This window comes from Chlorocebus sabaeus, chromosome 10 (genome assembly GCF_047675955.1).
Source record: "Chlorocebus sabaeus isolate Y175 chromosome 10, mChlSab1.0.hap1, whole genome shotgun sequence".
In the NCBI taxonomy this organism is placed as follows: Eukaryota; Metazoa; Chordata; class Mammalia; order Primates; family Cercopithecidae; genus Chlorocebus; species Chlorocebus sabaeus.
The window spans coordinates 66,156,224-66,172,808 of record NC_132913.1 but is presented as its reverse complement, the minus strand read 5'-3'; the positions used below and the strand labels follow the sequence as shown (position 1 = coordinate 66,172,808).

The window sequence follows — 16,585 nt, the reverse complement described above, 5'->3', positions numbered from 1 at the left end:
TGTAATCATGCATTTTAGGTGTTATGTGGTACATAAACTTTATGAGTCCAATTTTAGAAGAAAAAAATTTAGCTACAATTTTTCACAGTTCATATGAATCTTATGATGGTTTATGACATAATAGTGACAGATATAGAAAGCATTTTTTAAAATGGTACATATCTAAGGTAGAATTGGCAAATCTGGTTTGCAGATTGGAGAAAGATTAAAGAAAAAGGAAGATTTTGTGTTTCAAAAACTAAGTAACTATCAACTAAATTATATTCAACAGCAAGAGAATGAGAGTCAAAATAACAGTAGCTTTCAAGACATAAACTTATTTCTCATTCATGCAAACTTCAGAAATGAACTCAAGTCTAAATTTTTCAAAGTTCTCATGGGCCATGGCTCACTATTCTTTCATCTTTGAGATGTTTTCTTCATCTTCCTAGTCTAAGATGACAAAATCTTCATTACAGAAAGCAATCTGGATGTACATAAGAGAAAAAGGAGAGAAGCTACAGTATACACCCAACAATTGATTTTTTAAAGTTCCTGGAAACTGCCACATAAAAATATATCTTAATGAATGGCTTTTGTCTTAATAGAAACATGACTGGCTATATCTAGCTAATATTTATTTTTGGTTTTAATAATAAATTATTTGATAATTCTTAAAATAAAAAAAAAAATTAAAAAAAAATAATAAATGAGGTCCCTGTAGTCAAACTCATAGAGGCAGAAAGCAGAATGTAGGTTACCAGGGGCTGGGAGAGAGGGAGGGGATGGGGAGTTGTTGAATGGGTGCAGAGTTTCTGTCTGGGATGATGAACAAGTTCTGGAGACGGATGGCGGTGACGGTGACTGCACAGTGAAGTGAATGTATTAAATATCATGCCTCTGAAATGTACACCCCAAAATGGTAAACATGGTAACTTTTATTATGTATATTTTCCCACAATAAAACCAAAGAAGGCAGCAGAAACCAAGGGCCTTACTCCTTGGTGGTTTAGAACCCTGAGCTCATGCCACATCCTGAGTATTTTCATGGGGTTTCAAAAATTTGATCACACTCTTGTCATTACTAGAATGATCACATTTGCTGGAGATGTCAAAGAAAATGCATGTGTAACTGTCCAATATTTATTTCAGACTACTCACAACTCAAAACTTCTTCAGGAAGCACTTATGCCTGTGTCTGCACTTGACCTTGGAGGGAGCCTCCAGTTCATTTTAGAGCTACGACAGAAATGGAATGACATGAAGCCTCAGTTCCAGGTGAAGAAATACATTGCTGGATTTGGGTGAATGGAAAAAATATTTAAAACTGTTTGGTTGCAGTTTACCTGTTTAATTGTAATAGGCTCGTGAATTTCTATTTTTTAAACAAAAGTATTGCTTGTCTAAAAATCCACTGTAGAGACATTATTCTTACTGTTTTCCTACATTCTTTTGAATTTGATGACATACCAACATTTGGGCTACAAAATGTCCTAAATAGATTTTTATCTTAGATTTTAAAAATTTACATGGCTAATTAAACTAGTCATATATTTATGCTGCATTTTCACTCTAATTCTTATCCTGGGGAGTGCAGAGGTGTTTTAAATTGAGACCTCTCAGAACAAGGATGGGCAACCTCGGACCCAGAGGCTCTGCTGCCCTGGGTCCCTGAGGTGACCACTGTCATGTCACTGTCCTCACCCACCAGCACCTCAGGCACGTACCATCACCCCAGGAATTTTGCTGTGCTCTCCACTCCACCTCTCAGGATATGAACAACAAAACCACAAGTCATGCTCCTGACCCTGACTGCTTAACACAGTCCCTGTTTCCCTGCCTCTTGCCTCTCCAAAATGTGACACAACTGCCAAAAATTGCCAGCTGCTAGTCACATCATACTTCTGCCTGGATTCTTATGCTTTGCTGCAAAATTTAGATAGCTGTGTTTCTAGCTGTCACTATTTCATAAATGTGGGCTTCAAAGAATCCCAGAATCAGAAGATTGAAGATTCCTTTAGGGAACTGTAGGTTCCTTTAAGACAAAAACCAATGCAAAACCACCACACCTGCTACACACAAACACACCCACCACTGTAACCCACAGCAAACTCTTTAAAACTCTCAGCAAATGTGACTGGCCTATATTAGGTTCTTTAATACACCCTGTGTTATCTGCTTATACGTGTTTTGTTTGTGTGCACCTTTGCATGTACGTGTAAATTCCTCTAAATCAGGACCATTGCCACACTTCTTTAGCCCTGTCACTGTGGTGCACATATATTTGATGCCCAAATGCTTAAACTCGGAGACCCTTTTTAGGTCACTTTTCTGAAAATTATCTCCTTAGTCTAAATCATTTCCATTGCTTTTACCTTTCATACAAAAGATCTACGCCTGAAATTATGGTAGCATTCTCTCTCTTTCTCTCACTCTGTCCCCCTCTCTCTTTTTTTTTTTTTTTTTTTTTTTGAGACAGAGTCTTACTCTATTGCCCAGGCTGGAGTGCAGTAGCACAATTTTGTCTTGCTGCAGGCTTTGCCTCCCAGGTTCAAGTGATTCTTGTGTCTCAGCCTCTGGGGTAGCTGGGATTACAGGTGTACACCACCAAGCCCAGCTAATTTTTGTATTTTTAGTAGAGATAGGGTTTTGCCATATTGGCTAGGGTGGTCTTGAAATCCTGCCCTCAGGTGGTCCACCCTCCTTGGCCTTCCAAAGTGCTGGGATTACAGATGTGAGCCACCGTGCCCAGCCTACAGTAGCATTCTCTTTAAAGTATGCCCCCATTGTAAATTCTATTCCAGAATCTGGATTCGCATAAGGGGTATCTGAGCAATGCCGGGTGAAAGAGAAGGCAGTTTATCCTTCCCTACATGTGATGGCTATTTGTGGATCATGGGATGACCACTTTTGAAACAGTCTGTCTACTATGCTGTTCAGCTGGTGGTTCATTCTGATCATTCTTTTATCACAGAGCACAAGTTATTCCCCTGATATATTTTTACACTCATCTCCTCATGGTGTTTTTACCATACTGCCTGATTCTAGTCTGTATTAAATATCAGAGATAATCATGGGGCTGCATAAAATATCTAAAATACATTTACTTAACAGATTAATAGAATATTCGGTATGCCATAGAAATGTATGACTTTGTTTTTCCACATATCTTTGAAACATTTTTGCATTGCTCATGCTATTTTTTTTTGTAAACTTCTCAGATGAATATAGAAAAATGTATCTCTATCATCCAGCACAATGCCCAAATTTTTTGGAGGGTGAGGGTATTCATAATAAGTATTTGTTGACAAATGAATGAGTGATTCATTGTTTAGACCTTTATATTGTCAGTTGCAAAGTAAAAAAGTTCTTTAAAAGCAAGATTTTTTATATCACTTTCAATATTTTAGCAATTAAATGATGAGGTTCAGTACATTATGAAAGAATCAGAGGAGTTAACTGGCAAAGGAGCCCCTGTAAAAGAAAAGTCTCAACAACTGAAGGACCTCATTCACCTCCAACAAAAACAGAAAGAGAGAATCCAGGATTACGAGGATATCCTGTACAAGGTGGTCCAGTTCCATCAAGTCAAGGAAGCGGTAAGGCTTAGAAGGGATGTTTGAAAAATCCTGAGTTTTAAACTATGCAATTAAAAATGAATTATTAAATAATAAATAAAGGCCAAATTGTATCTTCTAATATCAGAAATTTACACAATCTGGCCCCTATCTTTACTCTCACTATGTTCCTATTCTTCCTTTTGTTCCAGACAAACTGAGCTCTTCATCCCTCAGAGATGATGCACACATATCTAACTCCAACCCCTGACTCTCAGGCTGCCATTATTTGACAAGTCTGTCTTTCTCCTCCCTCTTATCTAAATCTTATACCTCCTTCCAACAATCCTACCTCACTTGGAGTGATCTCTCTCTCTTCAAAAATCCTAGAGCTCATTGTTTATTCCACATATCTTGCATTTTACTATCTTGATTCTTAACTACTTGATAAGCATAGCTTCCCTCCCCTACCCACCACCCCGCCCAATTCAGTTGTAGGCTCTTTGAGGGCAGAAACCAAGTTCAATTTTTTTTTTTTTTCCCACTTCAAGTACCTGACATCACAGAGTGCTAATTGTTGGTGGCATTTTTACAAAAACTTCATAGTTATGGTCTCTATTAATATAAGATGGAGGAATATTAATTAATATCCCTTTAAAATAGCCTCTAAATTTACTCAGAGCACAGGCCTAGATCTTGCTAAGGTTTTGGTTCATGACCAAAAAGAGTTTCCTTCTTTAATGGAATTGACGACATTAGCAGTTCAATTTTACCACCATTGGATTTGCAGCATTCTAACACTTATTTGGCTAATGCCAACAGTTTATAGATGGGCTTGGCAGCATTTTGACCAGCTAGCAAAATGTGCTATAGAAATTAGGCTTAAAAAAAAAAAAATCTGTCTTCATATAAAACTCAGGTTAATTGTTAATGCCCTAAATTTTAGCTGGGACATCTCATCAAATCAAGAGAGCTGGAGTTTGTAGAGCAGCCGAAGGAACTGGGTGATGCTCATGATGTGCAGATTCACCTCTGGTGCTCTCAGGAAAAGCAAGCACGTGTAGACCATCTCCACAGACTGGCCCTTTCCTTAGGAGTGGACATCATCTCATCAGTGCAGCGGCCTGTAAGCATCCAACAACACCATCATTTGACTCAGTTCTAACTGGGGCTTGGGCTAGCCTATGAAAGAAACTAGGCAGATTGCTTAGTATATGTTAAATTTAAAAATAAATTAAACCATTGGGGTAGTTATTTGTGATTCGTTTCTACCCTCTGACAAGAGAAAAATTTTAAGTAGAAAATCTGAATATAAAAGTCTTGTTGAATACCTCTATTCTCATGAAAAAAATTTTAAGAGTATTTATATAGTAGATCTCTATAGTCCAGTGTCGCAGTCACTTTTTTGCCTTTGACATGTGCCTAATGCAACTAAAAAACTAAAGTTTTAATTTTATTTAACTTGCATAAATTTAAACACAAATTTAAAAATTGATCCTCAGTATAGTTATTGGAAAACTTTTAAGTATGTTGGGAGCAATTTGGGTATGGGAATCAACTTTTGAAACTCTAAATTAAAAAAATTAAAATACGGATCAAATATTTCTGATCAAAATTTAGCAACAAGTGAGGATGCTCAAAGTATGAAATACACACCAGATTTCAAAGAGGTATTATGAAAAGCAATCATATTAGTATTTTTTATATTACTTACGTGTTAAAATGGTGATATTTGGACATAGTTGGTTATTCTATTATAAAAATTAATTTCGCTCTTTTTATTTGATTTTTTGATATGACTACTAGGCAATTTTAAATTATTTGTGTGTTTACATTCTATTTTTGTTGGCTAAGGCTGTTTTAGCATTGCTGATCTGGAAGACCATCTAGATCTTAGAGTTCACCCAGGCCAGAGCTGTCATTTTATGGATGAAGAATTTGAGGCAAACAGAAATTCCCACCTTACCCATAAAAGCCCAGAACGGAGAAGTCCAAGTCTCCTGATTCTAGCCAGGGCTCATTGGATTTGTTTGATGCCACAGTCAGACTTCAAAAGAGGGGCCTAAAAGAGAAGGAAATATTCCCAGATCAAATTTTCATCAATAATACACTGGACATTGATTCTTAAAAAAAAATCCTTCTTCGGCCTGGGCACATTGACTCACGCCTGTAATCCCAGCACTTTAGGAGGCCAAGAAGTTCAAGACCAGCCTGGCCAACATGGCGAAACTCTGTCTCTACTAAAACTACAAAAATTAGCCAGGCGTGGTATTACATGCCTGTAATCCCAGTTACTTGGGAGGCTGAGGTAGGAGAATCGCTTGAACCCGGGAGGGAGAGGTTGCAGTGAGTCAAGATCCAGCCATTGCACTCCAGCCTGGGCAACAGAGTGAATAAGACTCCATCTCAAAAAAAAAGAAAAAGAAAAAGAAAAAACACACACACAAAAAAAAACCACCACTGCCAACAAACACAAAACAAAACAAAAAAAATCCTTCTCCAGATTTCTAACTTGAGGGGAGAAAAGATTATGTTTACTCTAACAATAGGTATAACATTAACAAAATCATAATGGCCCATTTTATTTTAAAGTACCTGTAAGATATCCACGAAACTACATGAAATGCAGTGAATCTAAAATATATATTTTTTGAACTGAAAGATACAGAAATACAAATTATCTGCTGTTGTTAATGGAATCGGGTTTTTGCCAGGAAAGAGCTTTCTTTTTAAAGAGTTTTATTTTATTAGTACATTTATTTTTAAAAGAAAAAGAAAGCAAGAAGTCTCACTTTGTGCAAATAATGTGAATTGTTCTCCAATCCTCCTCTGGCCTTGGCCCTGGCAGCCCGCTGTGCTGAGCTGAGATTGGAGCACTTGCATAATGAACCTGAGGTTAAGCTCAAGTTGACAGGAAAATTATAGTGCAGAAATCAAATGTTTCTAATGCATATTTTAGGCCTTTTGAAGTAAAAATTATACCCTATAATGAATGGTGTCTCTGAGGAGTTGGGTGTGATGAGTGAATCTTCAACACTAGAAATTCGAGCTGGGAAATGTCTTTTCCATAATATTGGGTGTCTGGCTTCTTTCTGAAATAATTATGCTCAAATATGTTTAAGGTAAAATAAATCAGGAACCTATTTCTTTTTTTAAAAAGTGTCATTTATGAGTTTCATAATCCAAGTAAATAGCCTACTCATCTCATTGCTGTTTTGCCCATTCTCCCCGTTACCACCATTTGTCTCTTTTAGCACTGCTCTAATGTTTCTGCAAAGAACTTACAGCAGCAGCTGGAGCTTCTTGAGGAGGACAGCATGAAGTGGCGTGCCAAAGCTGAGGAGTATGAACGGAGCCTGTCGCGTAGTTTGGAGTACTGCGCCATGAGAGACGAGATAAATGAGGTGGGGGTGGGAGGGGTGAGAACTGGCACATTGCCAAAAAAGCTGTTTGAACCTAAAGTATGTGTCTAAATGTCCATATGTGTGCACACTCCCACACACACAGACACACAGTGAATCAGGAGACTTTCTTCTCACTTATGTCTTTTAATCCACTGAGTAGTGACCTCAGGGCTCTGAAAGTTTGAGTCAACTTCAAGCTCCCAAATTTGTTGAAGTCAGTATGATGTCAATACATAGAAAAACCAGTAATTCAGTAGTATGTTTTTTTTGCTTGCTTTTGTTTGTTTGTTTTTTGCTTCCCCCTTCTCCCTCAAACCTGTATAGCAGTCATTTGCTTGAGTGGATACAGCTTTTTCAGGACCCAGAGGAAGGGGTGACATTGACCAGTTCGTTGCAGCCAACTCCAGCCTGCTGAGGTTCTATTTAAGGGTCATTGACTCATGGTGAGTCAATGGTGCCAGAGGCCAGGGAGCAGGCACTTTGCTTCGGAGGCTACGAAGTATTATCCCTGAGGTCAAGTGGCTGGTTTCATATTTACTCAAACTGCGTGGCTTTTCTGGCAAAACAACTCTTCGAGAAAAAAGAAGTAACAGATCAGAGTGATGTTCTACATCCATGCACCTCCACATGCTTAATTCTACCTTCTCTCCCTCAACTGTAACCAATCCACAACACCTGGATATTCACTAAATCACAACCACCACCTGCTCCTAGCTAAGCTTTGCATTGAAAGGCTTACTTGTTCTGGCAGAAAACAACTCACAGATTGGGATAGCAACAGTTCTGATTCTTGACTGGGAAGTGATAGCAGAACACAAGGGTACCCATAATTCTAGGTTTATCTCCATTTAGAACAAAATGTTTCTGAGCCTATTAAGCCATGAGTCCATTGGGAAAGAAGGTGGTGGAAAAGGAGGCAGTAAACTTTCTTCACTTTCTATTTATGCCCAGTTTACATCAACTAGACCCAGCAAGTATCAAATATTGCCCAACAACATTAAAGCACAGAAATAAGTGTAAATAACTCAACTTTAATGGTGGCCTGGCTCTGAAGTGGCCCTTCCTGTAGGCCACATATTTACAGACCACAGGCAGGTGCAGGATGGAGCATGGCTGGAAGAAAAACCAGAGGGGAAAAAGCAGGAGTGGCCACTTCGATCCGGTTAAACAGGAGGGAAGCAGGAACTGACATCTGATAATGATGTTCATTTCAACAGTGTGCTACAGGACTGTAGAGTTTCAGCGCATAATTTGTGTTCCAGGGAGCTACTTTTGGCTAGAGAGGTGTCAAGACTCTTTGGGGTTGAACGGGTAGTGTAATTTGCCCTGTAGGTGATAGAATGGCCACTTCAGGTTCCTGTACTGCTGCTTACATGTCAATCACGTCTTGTTAAGGAAAACCATCAGAGCACATTGGTCTCCCCAAGGCTACAAAATGTGGATTCATGGTTATGGAAACTGTTCCTTTACAGTCTTTCCTTAAAGTTATCTTCTTTATTCCTCCTTCTCTCTTCTTTCCTCCCCTCCCCCTCCCCCTTTCCTCTGGTTTTCCCTCCTTCTCCTCCTCCTCGTGTACTTCTATTTGTAAACCTTTGTCTTGCCAAAAATCCTCCCTCTTTGCAGGGATGGTTGGGCTCTACATTTGCTGACGCGCAAGTGGAGCAGGCTGAGGGGTTTTCCCAGCCCCCTCTGGCTCCGTTTCTGTCTCCCTGTAGACCTGTGATATTTATGAAGCTGGGTCTCCCTGTTCAGGCCCTTCCAGCAGGAATTCTATTTATAGGGACTGCCTCATGATGAGACTGCATTTGGAGCCAGTCGGCTGGGATGACAGATGTCCCTTCCTGTCAGTAGGGACGCCCCAGGATTGTCTGTACCGCGTCAGAATGAGCAGCCAGATACATGCGGGTTTGATTTAGGAATCAGGTATCACTTCAGCATGCTCTTACATTTTAAGAGAGATATTCTTCCCATTTGCTTCCACTACAGATCCAGTTAATCTTTCATGTAACTTACAATTTCACATTTAAATGACCTTTGAGAACTTTGGGTCTTTGTCGCTTCTTCTTTTTTGTGGAGATATGAGGAGTGTGCACACCCTGGACTTTCTCACGACAGGCCTAAGGGAAAATAATCAGAAGGAATATTTTCCATGCCCCTTAGGAAAATAAAAATACGTGTGTTCTAGTTTATATTGTGAATAGTAGAACCCAAACAGATGGCTAGTTTCCACAGTGGTAATAATATTTGCTATCTAGACATTATTCTTATTGTTATCATTATTAGTCTTTGGGTACAGCTGCTTAAAACATTTGTAAAATTAAATATGATACGTTACACTATTTTTTTCTGCGTAAACAATTAAAATTAGATAACATGCCAGAGGACTAAACCAAGTATAGCATTTAATTTTTAAAGTTGATTTTTAAACACAGTTTCACTTCCAATGTGCTTAAAGTACTGTTAGAAAGTTCACAGACTCTGACTTGCAATGGATTTTGGAGGATGTCCAGTTCAGTATGTTCATTTTTCAGATGGGAAAACTGAGGAGCATAAGACTTTCATGTTAGGAATATGCTACAGGACAACAGAGTTTCAGCTCAGGGTGTTCCAGGGAATCGACTTCAGGCCACAGACTCATTTGTTGGGCACCAACATGCTTATCATTTGTTAAATTCAGAATTCACCATTTACATAATATTTCAGTGTCATTCAACCACTGCATGGTCTGATGTTAAATATCCTTTTTTTTAATGCTTTCCTCTTCTATCCCTATTTTCTGGTATATCTAAGATGTTTGTATGATCTGATATAATAGCACGGTTCATTTGGTTATTTCAAAAAAATTTCTTTCTTGACCGTGCTATAGCTAACTTACATGGTCTTAACTGAACTGAAAGCCCTTAGAAAAGAACTCAGTACCCCAAGGCAAAATAAAGTGTTCTAAATGTAATTTTTTAAAATGTAATGTGATGTGCCTTAAAGACAATGAATGATAGTTTGTGCTTATCTTTGAGTAAAAACCATTTTTTTCCAATTTCATATGAAGACGTAGGAACTTGTAAAACCTTATTTTCTTCATGTCTACCCACTAGAAAAATAATCTTCAGACTGCCAGATTTTGTGTTTTTTCCTACCCATTTCATACAAAGATACATTTGTATGCATGGATGTTGAATATAATTCATATTTTTTCTTGCCTGGCTATATAAATAAGTTGTTCATACACAAAGCACAATAGACATATTCTCTGCCATATTACATGACACAGAAACATCATTCTTTACACATCTACATTTAGAAATGTAATAACTTAATATCAAGCATGTTTTCTTCTTTCAACCTGACCAAAAAAATTACCTTTACATCTACATGATGTTAATGGAAATTTGTAGCTCGAGGCTCATATTACAGATCACAATTACTTTGCTGAAAAGTATAGTAATGACAGAATTGGGTTGGTATTTATTTTCTGAAGTTTTCCACATAGAACTTCCAGATAATTATTTTACCTTACCCTGAATTTTTCCACTGTAGCAACATCTTGCCCATCAGGAATTATGAAGAAAAGGACTTAGTATATATGTTCCATGTATCAGTCACATGTTTTAATGGCACAAATTCTTTTTTCAACTTGAATAAATCAGTCCAATGAGTTCCAGGGATACAAGTCGATTAGTAGCAGTAAATTAGAATAGAGGAATAGTGTTGCTATGGACACATACACAATAAAATTAAAACCACCTGACATTGTATAGCACTTTGCCACTGACAAAAGGACCATGGCAGCAAAGGAAGCAAAGAAAGAGTTTGCATAGATGGCAAAACACCCAACAGGGCAGCACAATGGTATAGTACAGACAATAATTATTTTCCAGATTTATAACCTGAATTCATCATTTTCTTTAAAAAGGACTCCATTATATTCACTCAACGAATGTGTTACTGTGGCTTCTGTGTACCAAGCCATAAGAATACAAATAGCAGTGGCTCACACCTGTGATCCCTGCACTTTGGGATGCCAAGGTAGGAGGATTGCTGGAGCGCAGGAGTTCAAGTTCAGCCTGGGCAAGATGGTGAGACCCTGCCTCTACAATTTTTTTTGTTTTTTTTTTTTTGTTTTTTTTGTTTTGAGACAGAGTCTCACTCTGTCGCCCAGGCTGGAGTGATCTCAGCTCACTGCAACCTCTGCCTCCCAGGTTCAAGCAATTCTCCTGCCTCAGCCTCCCGAGTAGCTGCGATTACAGGTGTGTGCCACCATGCCCAGCTAATTTTTGTATTTTTAGTAGAGACGGGGTTTCGCCATGTTGGCCAGACTGGTCTTGAACTCCTGACCTCAGGTAATCCACCCGCCTCAGCCTCCCTAAGTGCTGGGATTACAGGCCTGAGCCACCGTGCCCAGCCCTACAAACATTTTTTAAAAATTAGCCAAATGTGGTGATATGTCCCAGTAGTCTCAACTACTTGAGATGCTGAGACAGGGGGATCCCATGTGCCCATGAGTTTGTTAGGCTGCGGTGAGCCGTGATCACTCCAGTGCACTCTAGCCTGGACAAGAGAGTGAGACTCCACCAATTAAAAAGAAAAAAAAGAACAGAAACATCCTCAGGAAACTTCGAGTCTAGACAGCATTAAAACCCATGAGACTTCACAGTCACAGCCATTCCTCTAGTGGGCCCCATCCAGGGTCCATCTGGATGGTATGTGTAAGAGGATAAGAAAGATTACAATTTGCTCTAAAAGCATCCGTTCCATAAGGTTAAAATGTTAACATTTTGGTGTTTAACATCTGCAAAATGACTGGAATCTTTCTGAAGAATAAAGAGAGCTGAAGTTTTAAATTTTGGTTATCATGTTCAGAAAACAAAACTTGACAAACATATTATGAAGACACAAAACATGCAAAATGGATAAAATATTTATTACTGACACCTGTTGCTACCTACAATTTAAGGCAGAGCAATGGTCATGTCTTCCCAAGTTGTCCCACTTTCAGCCTCTAGCAGCTGGCCTCAAGCACAGGAAGACAAGGGTGTGGTTGCCAAATGGAAGGAAGACAAAAAGTCTTCTCCTGAAATCTCTCTAGCACTAAGTCTGAATATTCAGGAGTTAAAGTCCAGTCTGGGCAAGATGGTGAGACCCTGCCTCTACAAAAAAAAGTTTTTTTTTTTTTTGAGACAGAGTCTCACTCTGTTGCCCAGGCTGGAGTGTAGTGGTGTGATCTCGACTCACTGCAACCTCTGCCTCCTGGATTCAAGCAATTCTCCTCCCCCAGCCTCCTGAGTAGCTGAGATTACAGGCGTGTGCCACCATGCCTAGTTAATTTTTGTATTTTTAGTGGAGATGGGGTTTCACCATTTTGGCCAGGCTGGTCTTGAACTCCTGACCTCAGGTGATCCACCCACCACAGCCTCCCTAAGTGATAATTGATAATTGTAGCAAATGATTTGGGTTAAATTTTGAGCCTTTGGGTCTCTTGATTTTGAATAACGCATACCTGGGAGGTGATAACATCACAGCTTTCTGTTGCTAAACATGAGCATCAAAAAGCTTTTTTCTGGAGTAAATAAAATGACAGGCAAGAAATGACATTAATGAAGGGGACATTATGGAAATTGACCAGTCATTTTATATTTTTGCTTCTGGCCAAACATGTGCCATAGTTCTAAGGAAAGGCTTTCTTTTTAAATGCATTAAATGCATTTCTGTTTTAAATGTCCCATGTCCCTCACACAAATTGGCCTTGACAGCAGCAAACTTATAAATAATACATTTTCATGCCAAAGCTGGCTCAACCAGCTTGCCCAGGGTGGACTAACAATAGCAAGCCAGCCTCACTTGGCATCAGCCTCTTTCCCTTCTGCTTCTTTCCAAAGAAGCTTTGTTCATTTCTAACCCTGAGAGGGGGCTTATGGCATGCTAGAAAATTTGGCAAAGATGCTCATTCTGCTAATTTCAAAATATTTATAGTTTTTAAATCTTAATAGCTTATTTCTAATTATAGCTATGTTAACTCGGTCTGTTTATTCTATGGTAAATATAGAGGAGCTGACCATGTGAAAAGATGGGAAAATAAAATTATTCATTAAAAATATATTTTCCCTAATTTTCTGAAAACTTTGAGGAACTTTAGTATGAATTATGATATCATTTAAAGATTTCTAACAGGGTACAATTTTTCTCACCCCAAGCTTGGGGTGTATTTCTCCGCTTATGTGTTCAACTGGAGCAGTTGTCTCAGCCCCATCCCACCATTCCCCATTGTTGACAAGTTGACTGAAGTTAGAAACAGCTGCGTGAACAATGATACCACAGCCCAGCAACTATGGCACTCAGTTCCTTTAAAAATATGACCACAAGTTATGTTGGGATTAGATGGGAAGTTAAGTTTTCATATTGGAAAGTGCAGGTAAGAAAATTAAGAATGGCAAGATTTTTCAATCGCCGAAGGTAGTTTCATGCATATTGCCTTCCACTCGTATCTGCAGTAGTCCTGACTTTGAGTTGAAAAAAGGCACAGAGATTTAGATTTAAAATGGATTTCCAGTGAAACCAAAATAGAAAAGTGCCAGCAACTTTGTCAAGGGAGCTCATGTGTCAGAAAGAAGCTGATCCCATTTCACATGCCCACAGTGTCATGAACATTCTTTGGCCTTATAAATCATCTTCAGTGGAAGTGCACACGTTCTGAAGCAAACAGAAATCAAATCATACTCATCATTTATCAGTCTTAAATTTCTTAATACAAAGTAGATTTAAAATCTCATGGTTGAAAATTAAAGTATTAAATCTCAGCCTTTCTCTATTTATCATATAGTTTTCAAATAGACATTGAATTTTCCCGTTTAAAGCAGATGTAATCCAGTGGTTATCAGGTTAATGACAGAGCCCTTCTTCCTTTCTGTAGACTAAGGTTTTCTGATGTATGTCACATTTCACTAGAGAAAAATATATAAGACATAAGATATATAAGATATATATTTTATATAGTCTTATATATAAGTAGAAGAATATATAAGTTTATTTTCCAATGGATAAATTTTAGTGGCAGGGCATTTTTCCCTTTATTTTTAATTGTGGTAAAATGCACATAGCATGAAATTTACCAGCTTAACTGTTTTAAGTGTATAGTTTAGTGGTATTAGGTACGTTCACATTGTTTTAAGTGTATAGTTTAGTGGTATTAGGTACGTTCACATTGTTGTGAACCCATCACCACGATCCATCTGCAGAACTTTTTTGTCATTTTAAACAGAAACTCTGCACTCATTAAATAGTAACTCGTTATTGAGATTTTTTTAAAACAATAATATCTGGTTTCCTCAGATGTGGAACTTATTACATTTATACTTGCAAAACCTCCTGCCAAAATTTTATGTAAATTACTAAGGATATAACCCCCTTATATCTCAATCTTACAAAATTGACATTATTTATCCTTTCTTGTTAAAATCAAACATATGCACGTTAAAACATTGAGTGCCATAGAATGTAAATGTTTATTAGTTTTTTCACAAACACATGAACTGAATATGATCTTTTAAACATTCCACTGAGTTTCTAATAGAGAAATAATGTTCAAATTCTGAAACTTTTCACTTTTTCTGAACATTACTGATTTATTTATCAGTTAAAGTAGTTCATGCGGTCTCTGTGCTTGGTTTAGTTTGTAACTTAAAAGTAATGTTCAACAACATTATTTACCATTTAAACTAAACAACACTGATTAAGTGTATGTGTATCAGATGCAAAAATTCTATCAGTATAGTAATTTCCGTGTGCAATTCCACTAGAGCTTTAAAGTTGATGTCTCCAAGATGTGCTAAAGATAAGATAAAGGCTTTATTTTCACAGTCTGCAGAATTTGAAATAAGCATTTTGAAAAAGTATACATTTTGTAGGACAAGTATGTTTTTCTGCATTACAATTCTAAAATCTAGCACATGCATGGTCTTTATTGCCTCCCAAATAATTTGTTTGCTGTCATTGAAAAGAATTTTAATGCTTTTCTGACTTATCTTAGCTCAAATTTATCAACCATGGCATTGTTCAGTCTTGCTGTTAAATGCCTACATATAATCTGAGAAGGTATTTTTTTTCTCTGTACTTCTCTTTGTTGATAATACAGAGAGTTGCCTGTCAATATGCTTATCCTTCTTAAATATAGAGAAGGGACAGAAAGTGGTGCATTTAATGGAACTGGGCTGCTTAGAAATTTGGTGCACTGGTAAAGTTGAACTGTTTTTAAGAATGTCAAAATCTTTCCCCTATGGATAGCCATATGCTTTATTTATACACAGGTTAGCATAGCTGTCATTAGCAACAACTGTCATTTTACTTTTTTTGTTTTTGAAGGATCTCTAAAGTTAATGGTCTATATCTAAGAAGTAAAACTCTTTTCAGAACTGCTCACGAAAAATAATTTTTAACTGGGCAGATAATAGTTATTTTTCCCTACTAAATCTCATATTGGGTCTTCTCTTCCAGCCCACCGATGTCCAGGTGGTCTAAATGTCAACACTTCATTGACTTCTTCAACATGGATAGCTTTTTGGAGCCTTATATATATTTAAATATATATAAAATGTTAAACATTTTATAATTACTCATATTTGGAGAATATATTTAAATTCACTTTGTGTGTCCACTTGGCAGATTTGTTTTCTATTGAAAATCACTCTGAGGCCGGGCGTGGTGGCTCAAGCCTGTAATCCCAGCACTTTGGGAGGCCGCGGTAGGTGGATCGCTTGAGGCCAGGAGTTTGAGACTAGTCTCGCCAACATGGTGAAACCCTGTCTCTACTAAAAGTACAAAAATCAACCAGTCATGGTGGTACACATCTGCAGTCCTAGCTACTTAGGAGAGACATGAGAATTACTTGAACCCAGGAGGCAGAGGTTGCAATGAGTCAAGATCGTGTCAATGCACTCCAGCCTGAGTGACAAAGTGGGACCCTGTCTCAAAAAAGAAGAAAGGGAAAGGAAGGGAATGGAAGGGAGAGAAAATTACCCTAAATACATTTTTAAGATTATGAATATTTTGAAGTGTTCAGATGCTTTGATTTATTTATGACTTCCTTGTTTTCTCATTTTAAGGAAATCACCTATTTCTTTTTGTTGAACTACAGCTCAAAGAGTCATTCAAAGATGTCAAAAAGAAATTCAATAATTTGAAGTTTAATTACACTAAGAAAAATGAAAAATATAGGAATCTGAAGGTGCTTAAATATCAAATTCAACAAGTTGATACGTATGCTGAAAAAATGCAGGTAACAAGAAAATATGATTTGTATATGTGTGTGTATGTATGTACTACACAATTATTGCAAAATTGTTTTGCATTTCAAATCTAGATACCTAACTCTGGCTTTTTGTAGCATTGGGACTCAAAGGGTATTTTTCCGTCTTTATAACAATTTTATCCTTCATGTAAAAATACATAATAAATTGATTTATCTCTTGAGGCAGATCCAGAATGGTTTCTGCCAAACCTACCCAACTTGTCTACTTCCATTCTTCTCCCCAACACATACACACACATGCACGGATGCATGCACACGCCTTCTACACTCCTCCTCCTTTTCTTGCGTCCATCTATGTCATTAGTTTTGCTGTTCCTATAGCCTCTTATTCCTACCCTGATTATCAC

General features: G+C 37.7%; 1 protein-coding gene across 1 annotated transcript in view; it reads left to right on the top strand.

Annotated features, from left to right (window-relative positions):
* CCDC141 (coiled-coil domain containing 141) overlaps nucleotides 1-16,585 on the top strand; it is a 223,061-nt gene that overhangs the window by 182,268 nt on the left and 24,208 nt on the right. Inside the window, exons 14-18 of the mRNA XM_007965472.3 lie at nucleotides 1,132-1,257; nucleotides 3,390-3,578; nucleotides 4,483-4,662; nucleotides 6,791-6,940; nucleotides 16,065-16,205. Coding sequence (XP_007963663.2) covers nucleotides 1,132-1,257; nucleotides 3,390-3,578; nucleotides 4,483-4,662; nucleotides 6,791-6,940; nucleotides 16,065-16,205 — 786 coding nt within the window. The remainder of the gene's footprint in view (nucleotides 1-1,131; nucleotides 1,258-3,389; nucleotides 3,579-4,482; nucleotides 4,663-6,790; nucleotides 6,941-16,064; nucleotides 16,206-16,585) is intronic.